At 44.8% G+C, this 20,789-nt stretch overlaps 1 protein-coding gene across 1 annotated transcript in view; it reads left to right on the top strand.

The window, feature by feature from the left end:
- Positions 1 to 20,789, top strand: part of LOC126360221 (uncharacterized protein C05D11.1-like) — a 131,223-nt gene that overhangs the window by 26,681 nt on the left and 83,753 nt on the right. The window contains exon 5 of the mRNA XM_050007692.1: positions 10,167 to 10,376. Within this exon, the coding sequence (XP_049863649.1) occupies positions 10,167 to 10,376 (210 nt within the window). The remainder of the gene's footprint in view (positions 1 to 10,166; positions 10,377 to 20,789) is intronic.

Here is a 20,789-nt window from a genome sequence, read left to right as displayed (position 1 = left end):
CACTTGGGTTTGACCTGCCATTTTCAAAATTTCCGTTGTTAGTGCGTGCCATTTGGGGAAGGACGCCTTACGTGGTGTTTTTCTATTGGTCCATCGTGCACCTCCATATTGCATGCTATCTATTGTCGTGTGGAGGGATTTACACCCCATGTCTTCTGGGTTGCCTCCTCGTCTTGTGCGCAATCCCCTTCTTAGCGCCCACGGCAACTGTGGACCCTTTCAACACCTAAAATCCAGCACGGTAGCCAGTCCGTTGTGGTGGGGTCGTCATGTACCCTCTTGGTGGTAGCCCCCTGACCACGCAGGGATCGCACTACAGATGCCAGAGCTGTTTCCTCCCCATGCATGCCAAGGAGTATGTGCCCATCTTGTCTGGGGCACGGGGACTCCGGGCAATGGGATATCGGCCAGGTACCCGTTGCTTTGGCTGGGTGGCGCCCTTGGGGAGAGCCCTCGTTCGGAGTAGGTGGCATCTGGGCGGATGTGGCGCAATGAAGCGCAATAAATCTCAGCAAGCTGGTGGTCGCACTGCCACCAGCGTCTCTAAGCGAGGCAAAATTGAATTCGATGCTGCACAATATGATCCTCAGTCGTTCCCCTCGTTGGCTGCGCCATGGGAGGGACGCAGATCTAGTTCCAAGCAGGAGCCTTATGTACCACAATACCTTGTCTGCAGCAGGACTGATGGTGACTCCTTTCTTTCGACAAAGCCTATGTTTTTTGTGGAACACCTGGAGGATAAGTTTGGGGAAGTGGCGGGTTTGTCTAAAATGAGGAATGGGTCCATCCTCCTCAAGACGGCCTCCCCAGCCCAGTCACGGGCGTTGCTCTTGTGTGATAAGCTGGGAGACGTCCCTGTTACCGTCACTCCCCACAGTAGCTTAAATATGGTCCAGGGGATTATTTACCATCGCGACCTCTTGTTACAGTCCGATGACGAGCTGAGAGCTGACTTGGAGCGACGTGGTGTGCATTTTGTCCGTCGTGTGCACAGAGGACCCAAGACCAACAGGGTGGCCACCGGTGCCTTTATCTTGGGCTTCGAGGGTGTTGTATTGCCTGAGAAGGTCAAGGTAATGGTTTACCGTTGTGACTTCAAGCCATACGTCCCTCCCCCGATGCGGTGCTTCCAGTGCTGGAAGTTTGGGCATATGTCCTCCCGTTGCCCATCCAGTGCCACATGTCGAGATTGCCTGTCTGTGTCAACTGTGGGGAACACCACTCTCCATGCTCGCCGGACTGCCCCGTTCTTCATAAGGAGCGGAAGATTATGGAATTTAAGACCCTGGACCGGCTTACTTATCGCGAGGCAAAACTGAAATTTGAAAGGTTGCACCCTGTCCCTCTTCAAACTTCCTATGCTGCAGCTACGTTATCGTCGCCCTCGCGGGCGGCAGTTGTCGCCTCCTCTGTGCCGCCTTCAGTTGGCCCTCGGGGCCGTCCATCTCTGTCTGCCCGCCTTGTGTCTGGGGGCAAGCCTTCCTCTGTTGCCCCCTTAGCAGTTGGGGGCAAACCCCCTTCTGTCACTCCCCCCGCACATGCTTCAGGAGTGACATCTGCTCCAAAACCAGGGGGCTCGATCCCTCCCCCTCCCCCTTCTCTGCCGGCATCGTCTCCGCCGGCGTCGTCTCTGCCGGCTCCTCTCTCGCGGAAGGGGTCCCTCGGGGCCCTCCCTTCTTCCGTTTCTTCTGCTACCCCGCCGGATGTCAGCCAGTGGCTGAAGGTTCATCCACCTGCTGGTCGTAGGGCTTCTGCGTCGTCGTCAGCCTCCGACGCTCCGTCAGAGAAACTCTCCCAGCCCTCTAAGCCAAAGGACAGACGCGAGAAGAAGGACCGGAACGTGTCCAAGAAGAAGGACGCTCTGGCAGTTTCAGTACCGCCTGCTGTCAATAGCTCTGGCTCTGGGGATGCGGTGGAGATCCTCGCCTCTGCCGCGGATCTCGCCCTCACGGAACCCTCGGGGACCTCTCCTATGGACACAGCTGACTCTCGCTCGGTGGCGGCCGTTGACTCTGCGGCGCCGTCTGCCTCTTAGTGGACTTAACGCCCTCCCAGTCCCTTCCTGCTTCCATTCTCCAGTGGAATTGCGGCGGTTATTTCCGCCACCTGCCTGAGCTCCGGATGCTTTTGAGTGTTTCCCCTGTTCTGTGCATTGCTCTTCAGGAAACTTGGTTTCCAGCAATGCGGACACCTGCCCTTCGCGGTTATCGGGGATACTATAAGAACCGCGCTGACTGTCAACGAGCTTCAGGTGGAGTTTGCCTCTTTGTTCACCACTCTGTCTGTAGCTCACCAGTACCCCTTCTGACGCCTTTAGAGGCAGTCGCTGTCAGGATTGAGCTCTCGCCGGCTATTACTGTTTGCTCTGTTTACGTTCCTCCATATGGGCAACTCCCCCGACATGTCTTGGCTGCGCTGCTGGCTCAACTCCCGCCGCCATTGCTGCTTCTGGGCGATTTCAATGCCCACAACCCTCTATGGGGTGGGACTGTCTCCGATGACCGTGGTCGCGCTGTGGAGCATGTGTTGGCTCAGCTCGACCTTAGCCTCTTGAACACCGGTGCTCCCACGCATTTCAGTGTGGCCCATGTCTCGTTCTCGGCCATCGATCTCTCTCTTTGCAGCCCCGGACTTGTCCCATCCCTTCACTGGAGAGTTCATCCTGATCTGTGTGGTAGTGACCATTTTCCCATCTATTTGTCACTGCCCCAGTGTCATTCTTCTGGGCGCCTGCCCCGCTGGGCTCTCAACAGGGCTGACTGGCCGGCTTTTACTTCCGCTGCCACCATTGCTTCTCTCCCACAAGGTGACATTGACGAGGTGGTCCGTGTCTTGACCTCGTCAATTATTTCTGCGGCCGAGACTGCCATCCCTCGCTCTTCTGGACTCCCTCGGAGGAAGTCTGTCCCCTGGTGGTCGCCGGAGATTGCTGAGGCTATTCGCGACCGTAGGCGGGCTCTCCAGCGTCATAAGCGGCACCCGTCTCTGGAGACCCTCATCGCCTTTAAGAAGCTCCGTGCCTTGGCCCGTCGTCTTATTGCACGGCGTAAGCAGGAATGCTGGGAGAGGTACATTTCATCCTTGGGCTCCCGTGTCTCCCCGTCGCTCGTGTGGTCCCGCATTCGGCGGATTTATGGATACCAGATCCCTATGGGTGTCCCTGGAATCTCCCTGGACGGCGCTGTCTGCACGGACGCCGCCACCATTGCTGACCACCTTGCCACGCACTTTGCTACGAGCTCTGCGACTGCAACTTACCCTCCTGCCTTTCGCTCTCTAAAGGAGCGCGCCGAGCGGACGCCGTTATCGTTCCACACACGTCGTTCTGAAAAATACAATGCTCCTTTCAGCGAGAGGGAATTCCTCGCTGCCCTCGCCAATTGCCCTGATACAGCGCCAGGACCGGACTGCATCCACGCGCAGATGCTGAAGCATCTCTCCAGGGACTGCCAGAGACACATCCTCACCATCTTTAACCGCATTTGGAGCGAGGGCGTGTTCCCGTCGCAATGGCGAGAGGGTGTTATCGTTCCCATCTTGAAGCCCGGTGCGGACCCTCTGGCGGTGGACGGCTATCGTCCCATTACACTAACCAACGTTTTGTGCAAATTGCTCGAACGTATGGTGGGGCGGCGTTTGTGTTGCGTCCTTGAGTCGCGCGGTCTCCTCGCTCCATCCCAGGGTGGCTTCCGTCAGGGCCGGTCTGCTGCGGACAATTTGGTGCGGCTGGAATCTGCTATCCGTACGGCCTTTTCCCGCCGTCAGCATCTCGTTGCTGTATTTTTTGATCTGCGGAAGGCATATGACACAACATGGAGGCATCACATCCTTGCTACGTTGCGCGAGTGGGGTCTTCGTGGTCAGCTTCCAGCTTTTCTTCAAAACTTTTTATTGCGCCGCTCTTTCCGGGTGCAAGTCGGTGCCGCCTCTAGTTCCTCTTATATACAGGAAAATGGGGTCCCGCAGGGCTCGGTATTGAGCGTTTCCTTATTTCTAGTGGCCATTAATGGTCTGGCTGCAGCTGTGGGGTCGTCGGTGTCTCCTTCTTTGTATGCCGACGACTTCTGCATCTCATTTAGCTCAACGACTACGGGAGTCGCCGAACGCAGGCTGCAAGCAGCCGTTCGCAAGGCGGCATCATGGGCTCTGACTCATGGATTTCAGTTCTCTGCGGCCAAGACTCGAGTTATGCACTTCTGCAGGCGTCGGACGGTCCACCCTTATCCGGAACTTTACCTCGACGGTCACCTACTTGAAGTGGTGGACACTAGCCGCTTCTTAGGACTCGTCTTTGATGCCCGGCTCACATGGGTTCCTCATATTACTCAGCTGAAGCAAAAGTGCTGGCAGCACCTCAACGCCCTCCGCTGCCTGAGCCATGCGTCTTGGGGTGCAGATCGCAGCACGCTGTTGCGATTGTACAGAGCCCTTGTGCAGACAAGGCTTGATTATGGGAGCCTGGCCTATGGGTCTGCATCGCCCTCAGTGTTGACGTTGTTGGACCCCATACACCACTGTGGGGTTCGGCTTGCAACTGGTGCTTTCCATACGAGCCCCGTGGATAGTCTGCTGGTGGAGGCCGGGGTTCCCCCGCTGCGGATTCGCCGCCACCGACTGCTCGCTGACTATGCTGTCCACGTGCATTGCTCACCGGGCCATCCCAATCATCGCCTGCTTTTCCCTGCCAGTGTCCTCCCTCTGCCCGACCGGCGACCTAGGTCTGGGCTTTCCATTGCTGTCCGCGTCCAGTCCCTGCTGTCTGAACTGGGGTCGTTCCCTCTTCTGCCGCCCTTCCGGGCCTGTGCACCCACGCCTCCCTGGTGTATGACCCGTCCGTCCGTCCGCCTGGACTTGGCACGGGAACCCAAGGACTCGGTTCCGCATGTGGCCCTCTGTCACCGTTTTCTTGCGCTCGTCGCCTCATTTTCAGGCTGTGAGCCTGTCTACACTGATGGTTCCCTGGTGGATGGTCGTCCTGCCTACGCTTTTGCTCACGCTGTCCATGTTGAACAGCGCTCCTTGCCGGCTGGCTGCAGTATTTTTACTGCAGAGCTGGTGGCCATATTGCGCGCTCTTGAGCATATGCGTTCCTGCTCAGGTACGTCCATCGTCATCTGCAGTGACTCCCTGAGCAGCCTCCAGGCTATCGACCGCTGCTATACCTCTTCTCCTCTGGTATCCTTTATTCAGGAGTCTGTTTTTGCCATTACCCGCTCTGGTCGTTCGGTGGTCTTTGTTTGGACGCCAGGTCACGTTGGCATCCCGGGGAATGAACATGTCGACAGGCTGGCCAAAGGGGCGTTCGACGCCCCCACTTTGGCGATCGGCCTCCCGGCTCGTGATTTGCAGCTGGCGTTGCGCCGTAAGGTGCTTCAGATGTGGCGTGATGAGTGGCGTAGCCTGACTTCTCCGAATAAACTGCGGGCTGTCAAGGAGACGACCGATGTGTGGCAGTCCTCCCTGCGGGCTTCTCGCAGGGACTCTGTCATCCTGTGTCGGCTCCGCATCGGCCATACCTACCTGACGCACGGACATCTTTTGCGTCAGGAGGATCCCCCCCTGTGTCGGTGTGGGTCCCGGTTGACGGTCGCCCACATTTTGTTGGAGTGTCCCCGCCTGCGCATCCTCCGGCAGACTTTTAATCTCCCGGGCACGTTGCCTTTGGTTTTATGCGACGATGCCTCCATGGCTGACGACGTTTTAAATTTTATCCGTGGTAGTCCTTTTTATGGTTCCATTTAGGGGGACCTTTCCCTTTCCCTTTCTGTGTATCTTGTCCTCGAGTGTCTCATTGGTTGCAGATTTTAATGTGTGTATTCGGATGGTTGACTCTTTCCCAATTTTTGTACCCATGGTCAGTCAACCAGTTTCCGACCCTCTTATTTTCTTCCGTTTCTTTCTGTCCAGTGTTCGTCTGTACTCTTCTTGTCTCTAGTGTTCGCTGACACATTGGTGTTCTTTCAGTGACTGGGGGGAGGGGCGTCTCCTCCCCCCTTGGGGTTTTACCTGTTCCGTAAATTTTGTTTCGCCGGTTTTTTGGAATGGGGGACTGATGACCTTAGCTGTTTAGTCCCCCTTAAACATCCCAACAACTTACCTGCGTTCAGTCTTATGCCGCAAGGTTTTTCAGCTTTGGGAGACGGAATGGCATAACAGTATGCACAAAAAACTGTGGGTCATTAAGGAGAATATGAATGTGTAGAAGTCTTCCATGCGGTCCTTTCGCAGGGAATAAGTTGTCCTCTGCCGCCTCCACATTGGCCAAAAGTGTCTAATGCATGGTTATCTCCTCAGTCACGAGGACCCACCTCGGTGTCGCTGTGGCTCAAAAATGTTGGTCGCCCACTTCTTGACGGACTCTACCCACTTTTAGCTGCTCTGCAGCAGACTTTAAACTTTCCCAGCACCCTACCTTCGGTGTTGGGCAGCAATGCCTCAACAGCAGCTTTAATTTTAAGTTTTATTTGTGAGGATGGGTTTTATCATTCGCTCTAAGTTTTAGCGTATGTCCTTCGTCCCTTTGTGTCCTCCACCCTAGTGCTTTTAGGGTGGAGGTTTTAATGTGTTGCAGAGTGGCTGGCTTCTCGCTTTTATTCTCATGGTCAGCCACCCATGGTGATTTACTCTCTTGTTTTGATTTCTTCTACAGGTTTCTTGCTTCTCTCTGTGGTTTTCTTGACCAATTTTGTCCATTTTAGTGTTTGTTGCTCTTCTGTCATTCTTGTGGTTTACTCCTTTTTTCCAGCTGTGTTTTGTATGTCTCGATTATTTTACTCCTACCATTGTGGAATAATCTTAACTGGGACGAGGGACCGATGACCTAGCAGTTTGGTCCCTCCCTCCCTCTTTTAAACCAACCAACCATCGATGTATTGAATCTGGGAAGAATGATTGTTTAAATGCCACTGTGTGTGCTGTAATTAAGCTGAGCTTGTCCTCGATAACGCTACTGCAGAGATGTGTGGGGGTTGTTTTATATTCATAGTCATCATTTAAAGCTGTTTCCTAAAACTTCATCAGTAGTTTTTGTTGAGATAGTTTACATCTGTCTTCAGTAGCCTGACACTCCAGTTCCTTCGGAATTCCGGGAATTTTTCATTGTTTTAGCTTTGTTAAATTTTTGTAGTTTTGACTGCCAAGAATTGATTCTCTAGCAAAGATTGTTACTGTATCCTTCTACTGGAGAATGATACAGCAGCAATAAAATATAAACGAGACAAATAAAAAGTTTAGTGGCAAAGAAAATGCGCCACTTACAACAATAAAACACTGTGCATGCACAAGCATCTGCAAACAGCAAAAATATGTCAAAGGCCTTAGGGCGAAGACTATGTAATACTTCGTAACAATAAACTGCTTTCTATGAGCGTGATGTCACAACCGTGTACATTAGGTTCATTTGACCATTTGCCAGCGGGCTCACGCGCATGCGCAGCTGACTTGCGTATGAGCAGTACCTTCTTCCACTTCTCGCTACTTGAAGTGTGGCTGTTAGCTGCATCAGCAGTAGCAGTAAGCAGCCAGATGCTAACGAGTAAAATTTTTCTCGCGCGCGCACGGAGTTGTCAGAGTTGTAGTGAGGAGGGGGTTAGTATTCGTCTGACTCCTGTTTGCGTTAAGTGACTCCGCTGTTTCCTCTTTGTTTACAGCTCCCACATCAAATGATAACAAAACGGATTACTGCGGCTGGGAGCTATCAAGTGAATTATTATACATTCACGTAATTACGGAGGGCAAAATTATATTATTAGTTTGTTTTCTGCTTTTACTTCCAAATTATTAGCAGTCAAGCATTAAGTGCCTTGCAGAACAGGGAAATTATTTTTGTCAGTTTGCTAAAGAAATTTGGCTTTATTAACCTTCCTACTGAGGCAATCAATTTATTTGAAACAAAGTGTCTTGTTCCAACTGTTCACTGAATTTCAAGTGCACATTTTCATCTTCTGCCATGTATGGCATTATGCCATAATAAAGAACCAAATATGAGATAGTGCACTACTGGTACTCCAAAAAAGAATTTACATCCCCAAAACTACACTGAAAAGCTTAATATCAGACGGGACCTACTCCAGTGTGAATCTGGAAAAAACCAATGTGTACTTCAAGCCGAATTATGCATTTCAGTATGGTTTACGAAATCCCGATGCTCTTGGAGTATCCTCTGATGTCCTGTTTCTTTTATGACGTAATGTAAGCTTTCTTAGTGCTTTATACGTACGGTCATGAGGACTTTCTAAACCACTGTAGCAGTGCACGTGCAATAATGCCTGTTTTCTGGCGCTCTCTGGCAACTGCTAAATTGAACCGTTTGAAAAGCGTTACTTTCCAAGTAAATTTCTTTTTACGCAAGATAAATATGTTACATGTGAGTAAGTGGGATGAATTTCTTAAATTACATTTAAAACTGAACACTTTGAGGACCTGCCACTTACAAGAATTTCGAGCCCAGAAGACTAGACATTTGTGTCACTATTTTAAATTTACTGGCACATTTGTGTGATGTATCTTAAAGTACAACACACAGAAAAAAGATCAATATTACATGTGAAAGCTTAGCTTCTCTTGTAGCTTATTAGTCTTATAGACCAATAGTGTATGTGAAAGCTAAGCTTTTTTGTAACTATACTATATATATTTATGTAAACCATTAACTTTCCCTCTTTGTTTGTTCGCACTATGTAACAGTGATCTGGCTATTGGCCGACTATAACACGTGTCCAATGCTCTGAATATCTGCTGTCATTGGCTGGTGAGATAATGTGGCAAGAGATATGACTGGCTTGCAAAAGGACGTCGCAGTCCCAATTTCAACGCTCCGGAAACTAACGTGCTGTGTTTGGTGGAATTCAAATGTATACTTCCGTAATACGAAAATATGTAGCATATATGCTGCTGCACATCAAAGGTCTTTCCAGAACTTTTCTCCTTTTTTTTTTCTTTCATCAAAAGTCTTTGAGGTTCTACGCCAGTGTATAAAATGTAAACCATTCAAAGGATTGATAAGTTTTACAGTTCCAAAGGAAAAATGTACGGAAAATCTACTGTCACCTAGCACGGAAAAAGTTGTATTTCCTCCCTGGAAAAAGTATATTTTTTAATTGGGATATGTGGGAATAATTCAGGACTTTTTTTTTCCTTGTCCATGTATACACCCTAACCATTTCTAGGCCATAAGCATTGGAAATAGTAACCACTGATCGTTTGGGTGAACCACTGAGCAGAGAAAGGCACAAAAACCATATACAAAATTAATAGTTTAGCTTTCGGACAATGTCCTTTTGATGCCGAGCTAATACGTACAGGTGCATTTTCCTGCGCTGTGACCTGACTGATACCGTATGAGTCCCAGCAATCAGAGAAAAGCTAAGGTACATGTTCCAAATTTTAAGTTATGTGACTGTCTACCACTTAATGCGTCAATTATATGATGAGTGATTATCTTAAATGAGTGTTCAAACTAGAATGTTATGAAGGCTGATTTCTATGTTGTAATTTTTTTTTTTTTTTTTTTTTTTTTTTTTTTTTTTTTGTGCACTGATAAGAAGGACTTGCTTCTTATTTTTCATGTGAATCTTTCAATAACCGAGCAATTTAACATCATGTTATTGGAGAATTGCAGAGTAGGCACTAATGTTTCTAGTAGTATGGAAGCGTTAACTTGTTATAGGGACCCCGAATTATAATCTACATTGTTTGAAAAATCTGTTAAGAAGATGCTGCTTTTCCATACCTGACATGTATTTGAAGTTTTCTAGGAGCATTCTTAACATTTTGCTATTTTATCATACCAGTGAATAAGAAAAATCACATGGAAATGGCTTCCAAACTATCTTTGCAGTCTTGTTTCAAGTTCAGAGTGGTATTTTATTCCGTTGTTGAAGTACTTAAGTAGTTGTCCACAGGCATAGGACAGAAAATTTAAAATTTTGGTAACTATAAACAAAATTGAAAAAAGTTGAAGCACAATCTCTGGGTCCTTGGCTTGCAAATCCCACATAATGTTAGGAATAATGCTCATAGTAATGTCAGCCTACATTTTTACAGTAAGTTGAAGTGTGAAGTGTTGTTAGAGCTCAGTAAATGTAGAATATACAGTAGTTGATTGATATGCAATAGCTTAATATAAAGCACGTGAATTGGTGAATATTATTTCCTTTGTTTTTCAGGACTCCGGATTCATCACTGAAGTTCACCACATCACAGAAGAAGGGGAAGATGCTGGGGTGGTTTATTGTGAAATGCAAGGCCGTGAAAACATGGGCGAATCAAGATCTCATTTGGCAATGGTACGAGGTGTCTACCCTGGTGTCTGTGGCTATAAATCAGAAACTGGAGGCATTATGAAGAACTTGAGGGAAAGCACTGATAACACAAAGGTAAATAGAAGCAACGTTAATTTTGCGCACATATGCAATATGTGCCGAAACTTTGTTTTGTGTAACAAAACTAAATATGGTGTGAAATGCAGTGTAATGTATTTCACAGAAAACGTGATTTAGCACTCAGGTACTGTCTATATTTCTATTCGATTATTTTAAAAAATTGTGTAATTTGATTTAATAAATACATATGATAATGGCAAACAGTCACATATTGCTAATCATTGTATGCAGCAGAAACACCCTCCTAACAGCAGAGAGACTTAACTGGCTTTTGAACAACTGCTCTTATTTGTGAATAATGGCCTGTGTGCACATTTCACACATACAACACTCACATGCACTACACATCAGTCAACTACAGCAGAGTGGTTGGCATTCCTAATTTTTTATACACTATCATAGTTTTTCTCACATAGTTAAGGCATTATCGACATTCTATAAATTATTATGTTCAGTTTTAATATTTTACAGGAAGGTTAGAGTAATTTCCTCCTTGGATATTTGATCATCTAGAAATTCTTTTTTCAAAATTGGTCTGTGCTTTGTTGAAAGTTGTAATCAGTCTGATATGGAAGGGGCTTAACTGTTGAGGAGTGGTGTAAGAAGCAAATATGATCTGCCAGAACTCAGTTTTGGTACACAAATGGGAGGAGGGTGTGGTCTGCTGGTTGCTGAGGAACATGCAAAACCAATTTAGCAAGAAAACTTCTCTAATAATCTAGAAGCCTTGAAGGGGGAACACTATCAACATTGTATGCCCATCCTTTTGACGGGAGGTCTTGGGAATGACAGCCATTTACTATTGTGAGAAAATGAAAAACCTACAGCCATATTTACGATTTTATTTATTTTGTAGGTATGAGTTTTGGTGCTTCAGTGCGCCATCTTCAGGCTGTAATTGATGCTGAAAGGTTTACAAAATCCCTTTATGTACCACATCAGTGACCAGCATAACTGGTTACACAGACTATCTGAAAACTTTGGCGTCAGCACTCCAACTGTCAACCAGCAGAAATTGGTATTAATGCAGACAAGCTGGTGTGTGTCTTGCAGCAGAGTAATGTGGCAACTGTCATGGATAGTGCGCATCAGGCATTTTATTGCAGAAGCACTGAGCCAGATGTTTACCTGTTGGCAGCTATAGGCTGGGCCTGTCAGTTTTTATTCTGGTATCAGCTACCTTGTATGTGGCCTTCACTTTGTGCCATGTTCTGTTTCTCCGTGTTTAATTGTTCAGTAGCTTGTGCTGGTCAAGTTTTTGTTTTGCCCACCTCACCATAGTCACTTGCGTAGTGTGTTTTGTTCCCTCTTCAAGAGTTCAGATCCATGGCTTGTTATGGAATTTGTTGGCTGGAAGAGTTGTATTTGAGCCGACAGCGATGGTTTTGTCGCTTTGTGTATTATACGAGAGTGGTGAAGTGGACGTTCTTATGTATGTAATACTTTTCCTATTTTCATAGTGTTAAATTGTAGTCATCATGGGCACATATTTTATGTGATACTAGCAGGAACAGTTGTGCCTCCAGAAGCAACAGCAGCTGAAGAACAACCAGTATCAAGTGCAGCTGCAGGAGATGCTCAAACAAAATGGATCTGCTTGCACACTGTGCTGATGGTGGACTAGATGTTTTCTGAGAAGCTTGCCGTGTGCTGGTTTTGATGAGTCATCAATGGAAAAGTGGGGAAGTTCCTTGTGCTGGTTCTTGTTGCATTGCCAAGTAATGTGTATCATAAATCCTGCTGATGAGGCTGCCTTGTTATTGTCTAACAGTGTGGGGTAGTACAAAATTGTGCAAAACTTGGAGTCTTCCGCTGAGCCTGGGAAACTTAACTTTCAGGTGTTCTATCAGCAGCTGGTGCATTATGTTTTACATGAAACCCATGTGGTGGTGGCACAGTCGTAATTTAACCAGCACCACAAGTGCTCCAGGCAGACGTATGCAACCTCAGTCAGCAACATGTGAGAGATCTTTTTTGCAAATGACTTTTAGTGTCTCCATTGTCCTACCTCATATGCAGACTTGCTAATTATGGATATGATCGTCCATTTAGTACCTGATGTCGAGGTCCAAGCTAGGGCATTGGCCTTGTCTGACCCTGCTTTAGCCAAAGTTGCCCAGATTACTGAATCACAAGAACTTATGGCAGTGGCAAGGGATGTACTTTATGAAAGTTGTCAGGTGGCGATGTTAGATATGTGTACTAAATAACTAAAAGTGGCCTGAAGGGTTGGCCAAGCAGTCTTACGTTCTGCTGAGCTGATGTGCGCTTCCGTTGTTGGTGGATTGTGTGCCACCTGCCTTCATCTGCAGTGAGGTCGGCAGATATTGGTAAGTTGAAGAGCTGTGGTTCCAATTGCTTAGCCAATCGGTGTCAGTCTCCTTCTGTCTCTGTTTCTGCATAGTGGACAAGTTAGCAGTCCTGCCATGACTGCCATGTGGTGTATGTTAGACAGGATTGCCCATACATAGGTAGCATGTGTGGTGTATACCAAGAAGTAGACAATTTGCCATCAGTTTGTGACAGTCGAGCCACAGGATGGTCATCCAAAGCCTCAGTGTTTTCCCTGGTTTTGGAGGCTGTGTGTTACGCTATTTTATTCTGCTAAGGTTGATTGAGGATGGGTGATTGATGTAGTAACAGGTAGATATGGGAGAAGCAGTCAGCCAAATAAACTTAGACACACTCGTGCTCTTGGGCTACCTTTTGTTGCAATGGCTACTACACCATGCTGTCTCTTACAATTAACAGTGTATGCCTTTGAAGGGGCAATTCTTGTTCTCTGCAAATTATAAAACTGTGGAATGACAACTTATGTTATTAGCGATTAATTTATCACTGGTGAAAAATATTTTTGTGTTAGACACTTTCTCTGGTTTTTGGCTTCCAGGTAGTTGACAGAGTACATTTAGTGTCTTAATTGGAACCATTTAAAGATTTGGAGTCTTTATTGGGATCTTATGACCAGATGTTTGAGAATACTGTGGGACAGACAGAAAATTTCGAACCACACATCTTTCTTAAGCCATCAGCAAATGCGTAATTATGTTGCCCCTGCCCCATTCCCATCACCATGTGTGACAGTTAAGATCGAGTTTCGAGTAACAGTGTTGGCAGGATCTGTGCGCGTCATTTTCCTACTTTGTCAACTCAGTTGGTAAATCTTTTGGTGGAGATTCAGAAGCTGAATGGTGCCGTGCACCTTTGATGTGATGTTAAACAGATGGTCAGTGGACAGTATGTTACAAACTTGTATCCAATTGTGCAGCTGGAGGAACTGTTGGTGAAGTTGTCAGGGAGCCATTATTTTTCATACTTATGCGACACATACCTGTAGTTGTCTTTAGACGCCACTCCTCGGGATTTCTTGGTGCTCAGCACACCATTTGGGTTTTATCAGTTTAATTACTTGGAATTTTGTGTGCAGCAAGAACTTATGAATGATATTTGTGGCAGTTTATTCAACTATATTGATGACGTCTGGGTCACAGGCTCCAAGCAAGTACAGCATTACAAAATCTGCAAGCAGTTTTCTGGCTTCTGGATAATGGTCTTTGTGTGTAATGTGTAATGTGCTTAGCGAAGGTGGCCTTGTACCTACGAACAGGCAAGTCAGAGCCATCGTCAGCCTACTGGCACTAGCTCACTGGCTTGTGGTAGAGTTAATTGGTTAGTATACAAAATGAAACAAGCAAGGAGCTTAGAGGGAATGTGAGCAGCACAGTGTGTCACTTCCTTGCAGGATATCATCTCATGTTAGGACGAGAAACTGCTGATGGTGAAAGCATGTCTGTCTGGTGTAACTACATCTAGTTACTTCTGTTAGGATGAAGTCACGTCGTTTCTGTTCATACAGGATACTGTCTACTGGCAGTGTTTTCATATGAGATGAATGTGTTGCACATTTAAAAATTACTTCTCTCCTTAAGCCCTTTAAATGCAGCTTTTAATATGTGAGGTTAAAATCATTGGGAGAGCTAGACTTGCTATATAAACTACAGATAATATTATGTACACGGCAGGCAGCAATGTGAAAGAAAATATTAAAGAGAAAGTTACAATTAGATAAAGTGTTATTTCTGGCGTACAGTTGGAGAAACCTATGCCATAATTGTGAACATGTGCTATGTGAAGAAAAAGAGTCCTGTTGTATCATTGTTCAAGAGGAAGGATAAAAGTGACTCGGACAAACACAGAAGAATATGTTTACCTAACTCAAGATATAAAATCTTTGCAAAAATAATTAGAACATTGATAAGAAAAATTTCTTTGGTCTCCTTAGAGACCATCTTGAGAGGTGTCTGCTGTGTTCAATGTGTAACAGATAATTGAGAAGCGCCAAGAATATACAGTATAACCCTACTTTTATGTTCCTGGAATTAACATTTTCCCGCCATTTACGACATTTTTTTATCGTGCCCGTAAAATTTCCTATGTCCACAATGTTCATTTGCTTCCAATTTTGCGTCAACATATTTATAATTTTCCTGCGATTTACACATTATGAAAAAGTGTTCATGGAGAAGAAAATGACACTGGCATGATGTTGGCCATCCATTAATGTTTATAAATAGTAAGTAGTTTCGTTACACCAGAGTGCTATACTCAGAGGATTTGAACCAGTAAACGTGTAACAGTTACAAAAGTTCGTACCGTATTTCCAGCTGCTGCCAAGTTCTACTTGGCATCGTGGCTGATGGAAGTAACTAGGTTCGTTCGAATAAAGATGTTATGATCAATCACAACAACAATTTCCAAACCGTCTCTGCTGTACAAACTCATTTTCATGTTTGTTGTGATCATTGTCGCCTTTGTCGAATCATATTTAGCGAGTTTCGGAGTTTGTCCACTTGTAGCGCTAGTTGACACTGTCATTCACTTTCGTGTTGCTCAAATGTTTTTACTTTTTAGTATAAACAAGTGCTGGTTATGCAAGTTTTTCATGTTGAGCAAAATGTGTTTCGAGAATTTATTCTAATTATCAAGTGCAGTATTTATGTATGTGCTTTTTATTTATTTATTTATTTATTTATTTATTTGCACTGTCACACAAACAGTGTGAGTGATAGTTTGCAAGTGTGTGGTTTTTCTGCATAACTGAGGAGGCACAGTACCTGATATAACCTCAAAGAGATGACTACAGGAGAGACGCAGAACACCATGTGCCAACGCAGCACAAAATACTTACCTACATACACTACTGGCCATTAAAATTGCTACACCAAGAAGAATTGCAGATGATAAGCGGGTATTTATTGGACAAATATATTATACTAAAACTGACATGTGATTACATTTTCCCGCAGTTTGGGTGCATAGATACCGAGAAATCAGTACCCAGAACAACCACCTCTGGTCGTAATAACAGCCTTGATACGCCTGGGCATTGAGTCAAACAGAGCTTGGATGGTGTGTACAGGTACAGCTGACCATGCAACTTCAACACGATACCACAGTTCATCAAGAGTAGTGACTGGCATATTGTGACCAGCCAGTTGCTCGGCCAGCATTGACCAGACGTTTTCAGTTGGTGAGAGATCTGGAGAATGTGCTGGCCAGGGCAGCAGTCAAACATTTTCTGTATACAGGAAGGCCTGTACAGGACCTGCAACATGCGGTCGTGCATTATCCTGCTGAAATGTAGGGTTTTGCAGGGATCAAATGAAGGGTAGAGCCACAGGTCGTAACGCATCTGAAATGTAACGTCCACTGTTCAAAGTGCCGTCAGTGCGAACAAGTGGTGACCTAGATGTGTAACCAATGGCACCCCATACCATCATGCCGGGTGATATGCCAGTATGGCGATGAAAATACACACTTCCAATGTGCATTCACCGCGATGTTACCAAATGTGGGTGCGTCAATCATAATGCTGTAAACAGAACCTGGATTCATCCGAAAAAATGACGTTTTCCCATTCGTGCACCCAGGTTTGTCATTGAGTACACCATTGCAGGCACTCCTGTCTGTGATGCAGTGTCAAGGGTAACTGCAGCCATGGTCTCCGAGCTGATAGTCCATGCTGCTGCAAATTTTATTGAACTGTTCGTGCAGATGGTTGTTGTCTTGCAAATGTCCCCATCTGTTGACACGGCAATCGAGACTTGGCTGCACGATCCGTTACAGCCATGCGGAAAAGGTGCCTGTCATCTATACTGCTAGTGACACAAGGCCCTTGGCATCCAGCAAGGCGTTCCGTATTACCCTCCTGATCCAACCGATTCCATATTGTGTTAACAGTCATTGGATCTCGACCAACGCGAACAGCAATGTCGCGATACGATAAACCGCAGTTGCGATATGCTACAATCTGACCTTTTTCAAAGTCGGAAACGTGATGGTACGCATTTATCCTCCTCACACAAGGCATCACAACGATGTTTCACCAGGCAATGCCGGTCAACTGCTGTTTGTGTATGAGAAGTCTGATGGAGACTTTCCTCATGTCAGCACATTGTAGGTGTCTCCACTGGCGCCAACCTTGTGTGAATGCCCTGAAAAGCTAATCATTTGCAAGTCACAGCATCTTCTTCCTGTCGGTTAAATTCCGCATCAATAGCACGTCATCTTCGTGGTATAGCAATTTTAATAGCCAGTAGTGTATTTGCCCATGACAACGTGAAAAAATTCTTTAAACGTGCCATTCTAAGCATGAAACTGCACATAAGTAGTGCAGTATTTCAGCATTTAAATAACAAATGATGGCTACAGACTTTCAAAAACATTGATTATGATGTATTAGATTGAGTGGAACGTTCATATTTCCCAGACAGTTATCAGTTACAGTTACATCAGCAGTTTGTATTAGATAATAAACAAGTCCCTGACAAGTCTTTCGATGCCTGTTGTGTACATATATCACAAATAAAGTGTGAAAATGCAAGGGGGATCCCATACTTAATTTTGCAGATTAAAATGTTATTTCCCACATTTTACATCATTTTTTGAAGTCCCTTCAAAAGTGTAAAAGCAGGGTTTCACTGTAATTTGGAAACACGCATAGCACTCATTGTTTGCATAAAAGCATGTAGTAGGGTTAATATGATAATGGAAGGTTCAGGGAGAATTTAATGATTTAGAAGTAGAGGAAACAAATGTAATACGCACTGAATAGTCAACAGGCATATCTGTCTATAGAGCTACATAGTACCAACAGAAACGCACAATGCTGGGATTGCAGTTATGAAGGTTGACTGTGATGAAAGTTTGTGTCGGTTGTGTAGGTAGATGGAAAAAGGAGGAAAGGAGTTAGGTAAAGTTGGGGTGAAGGAGGTAACAGCTTGGAGGGAAGCAGCAGGTGTACAGGATAGGATGTAGGAGGAAGGTGGCAGGGATAGGACTCTGACACAAGGTCACTGACACTGGTGAGTTGATGCAGCATGTGGTAATGATGATGTGGAGGAGTGGACAGACAGTGGCTGGAACGAAAGAGGAAGGAGAGACTGTGGAAAAGGTGATGTGAATGCAGAATGAGTAAATTTAGGATTATGGTGCAGGGTGAGTGTAGAGGTGGTGTGTGAGACAAGGACTAGTGGAGATTGAGACCAGGAGGATTACGGGAATGAAGTATGTGTTTAAGAACAAATCAGATTTACACAGTTTAGAATCACTGATGTTTCGGGAAAGGATCCAGAGGGCATGGGTCAGAAAGAAACCATTGAAATTGAGCATGTTGTGCTCAGCAGCATTTTCACCATTGGGTGGTCAGTTCTTCTCTCGGCCATAGCAAGATGGTGACGATTCATTCTGATGAACATCCAATTGATAGATGTTGCTCACATAAAATGCTGTGCAGAAATTGCATCAGAACTAGTGTTGGATATAGTGGCATTAATGGGTGCCTCTCCTTCTGCCTCTGATGGGGTAAGGATAAGCCTGTGACAGGACTAGAACAGTATGTGCTGGGTGGGTGAATTGGACAGGTCTTGCACACGAATATTCCACAGAAATAAGACTCCTTATGGCTAGGGGTTGGGAGTGAGTGGGCCACACTGGATATTGTGTAGATTGAGCGGGTGGCAAAATACCACTTTAGGAAGGGTGGTAAGAGTATAGGGTAGGCCATCATTACCGGCCATGATGATAAATTGTAAAGTGAGCTGGTTCATGGGGCTGGTGTGGAGATTAGTGGTGTTCGGAGATAGGGCACAGGAAATCTGTGTGTAGGCTAAGGACTTAAGACTTCCAGAACAATGGACAGTTCAGTCCACAGGTGGCCAGACTATATTGAAGTGATTTTTTGCTGTGGTAGGGGTGATAGCTATCAAAATACAGGTATTGTCGCTTATTAGCTTGATATGTACAGAAGGTGTGGATGAAACCATCAGATAGATGGAAATCAATGTACAACTAGGTAGCACATTGGGCTGAGGAGGACCAGGTGAATTAAATGGGAGAGAAAATGTTGAGACTGTGGAGGAATGAGGATAGGATTTCTTGGCACTGGACCCACATCGTGAAGATATCGTCAATAAACTTGAACCAGATAAGGGATTTGGGAGACAAGGTTTCCTCCAGAGAGCCCCTAAACAAGTTTGTACAGGAGTGTGCCATGTGGGTGTCCGTGGCCATGTGGTGGATTTAAGAGAAATGCTACAAACGTTCCACAGAACAGCGACTCTCAGCTCTTGTTTTACAGGAGTGAGACGTGTGCTAAACTGCTAGAGATGAATTCTAGATCTGAGCACCAGAAATGAGATTCTCATGTGCAGTTGAAGGCTGCTCCAAGAGAGAGCATAAGAAGTGAGAGAATCAGAAAAGAATCGGACATCTATTCTGTAAAAATAAAAGTTAACAGATATTGAAAGAAATGGTTCAGATATGACAAAAATGGTGCAAAATTGTATTTATTTATACTTAACAAATAAAAGATAATTGAAATAGTCCATGCAACCCACATATTAGTATTTAATAAATATATATAATAATTACTATAACCTCAAGGCAGAGAAGTGGACATCAGACACTGGAGCTGGCAAAAGAGGCAGTGTATTGTTTAAGAATGAAGTGGACAGAAGGCATGATAATTCCAGATGTTAGTGACGGTGCTCTGGCAACATCTGTTTTACACATTAGCAATGGTTGAATCAGTAAAGTTCTTGGCTAACAACCTGATTTTATTCTCAGAGTTCAGTGATGACTGCATTTCCTGTTAAATCAGTAATGTGCTTCACAAACTACCTGATTTTATTCTCAGAATGCCATGATGACTGCATTTCCTGCTACCTACAGTTTACAATCACAAATTGTAGCATGTTTGTGTAATAGGTGCTCTACCTCAGGTGGTAATTCTGGGAAGTTCCAGCATTTGCGGCGAAGGAGAACTTGAACATGCTGAAATACCTTCCTAGTGTAAGTCAGAGGGCATTATTTTGACATAATTATGAAAAGGATGACTTGCTGCTTACCCTGTAGAGGATATGTTGACTCCCAGATAGGCACAACAAAAAGAATTCAAACATGTAAAAAATGACAGTCTCTGGCTGATGAATCCAGACCTATCTGTAATATTGTCATGATTCTACCCTGAATTTTCTATTGTTTGGAAGTACTGTTTTGGAACATTGCATACATAAACTCTTTTGAAAGCTGGAAAATGGAAAGAATTGCAATTAATTCTATAGAAGAACCATATACTGATTTTAACATTGCAGGAAATTAAGGTCTTGGAGGAGAATGTAGTTGATAAACAATGTTGCCGAATATATAAAGGGAAACAAGCAGTTACAAAAAAGAAAGTACTGATTTTTGGATCATCATTTTATGTCAGCAAAAAAATCATTTATAGTATAGTAGCTTCAAAGTCAGTCAGAAAGGATGTCCATGTTCACAATGAAGAGCAAGAATAAGAGATTGGCTCTTACGAATTTTGAAGCACCCATAAATTGAGATAACGGAAGAAATCTGCACAACGTTTTGGGATCTCTTATAATTTGAAGTCTCCAACATACATTAAAATACTTATCAGCAATTTCAGTGTGCAAGGGGAGGAAAAGAAATTTAAGAATAATGAAACAGAAAATTCAGCAGACTTGAGAAGAAAATACAAAAATGGTGGTATACTTATCTTTATGTGTAAAATATTCAACTTTAAACTTATGTCCATAAATTTACACAATCTACTAAGAAAATCAAAGACTTGAGTGTACCCAATTCTAGGAGAATTTCAGCTGGATCACATAATCGTGTCAAAAAGGAATATCAAGGATAAAAATTTAATTCAGGTCATTCTTTCTAAGGTTCAAATTTAATTGTTGTTGTTGTCTTCTTCAGACCAGAAACTGGTTTGATGCAGTTCGCCATGCTACTTTATCATGTGCAAGCTTCTTCATCTCCAAGTAACTATTGGAACCCGCAACCTTCTGAATCTGTTCAGTGTTTTCATCCTTTGGTCTCCCTCTAAGATTT

Source organism: Schistocerca gregaria, chromosome 1 (assembly GCF_023897955.1).
Source record: "Schistocerca gregaria isolate iqSchGreg1 chromosome 1, iqSchGreg1.2, whole genome shotgun sequence".
NCBI lineage: Eukaryota > Metazoa > Arthropoda > Insecta > Orthoptera > Acrididae > Schistocerca > Schistocerca gregaria.
This window is presented reverse-complemented; position numbering and strand designations above follow the sequence as displayed.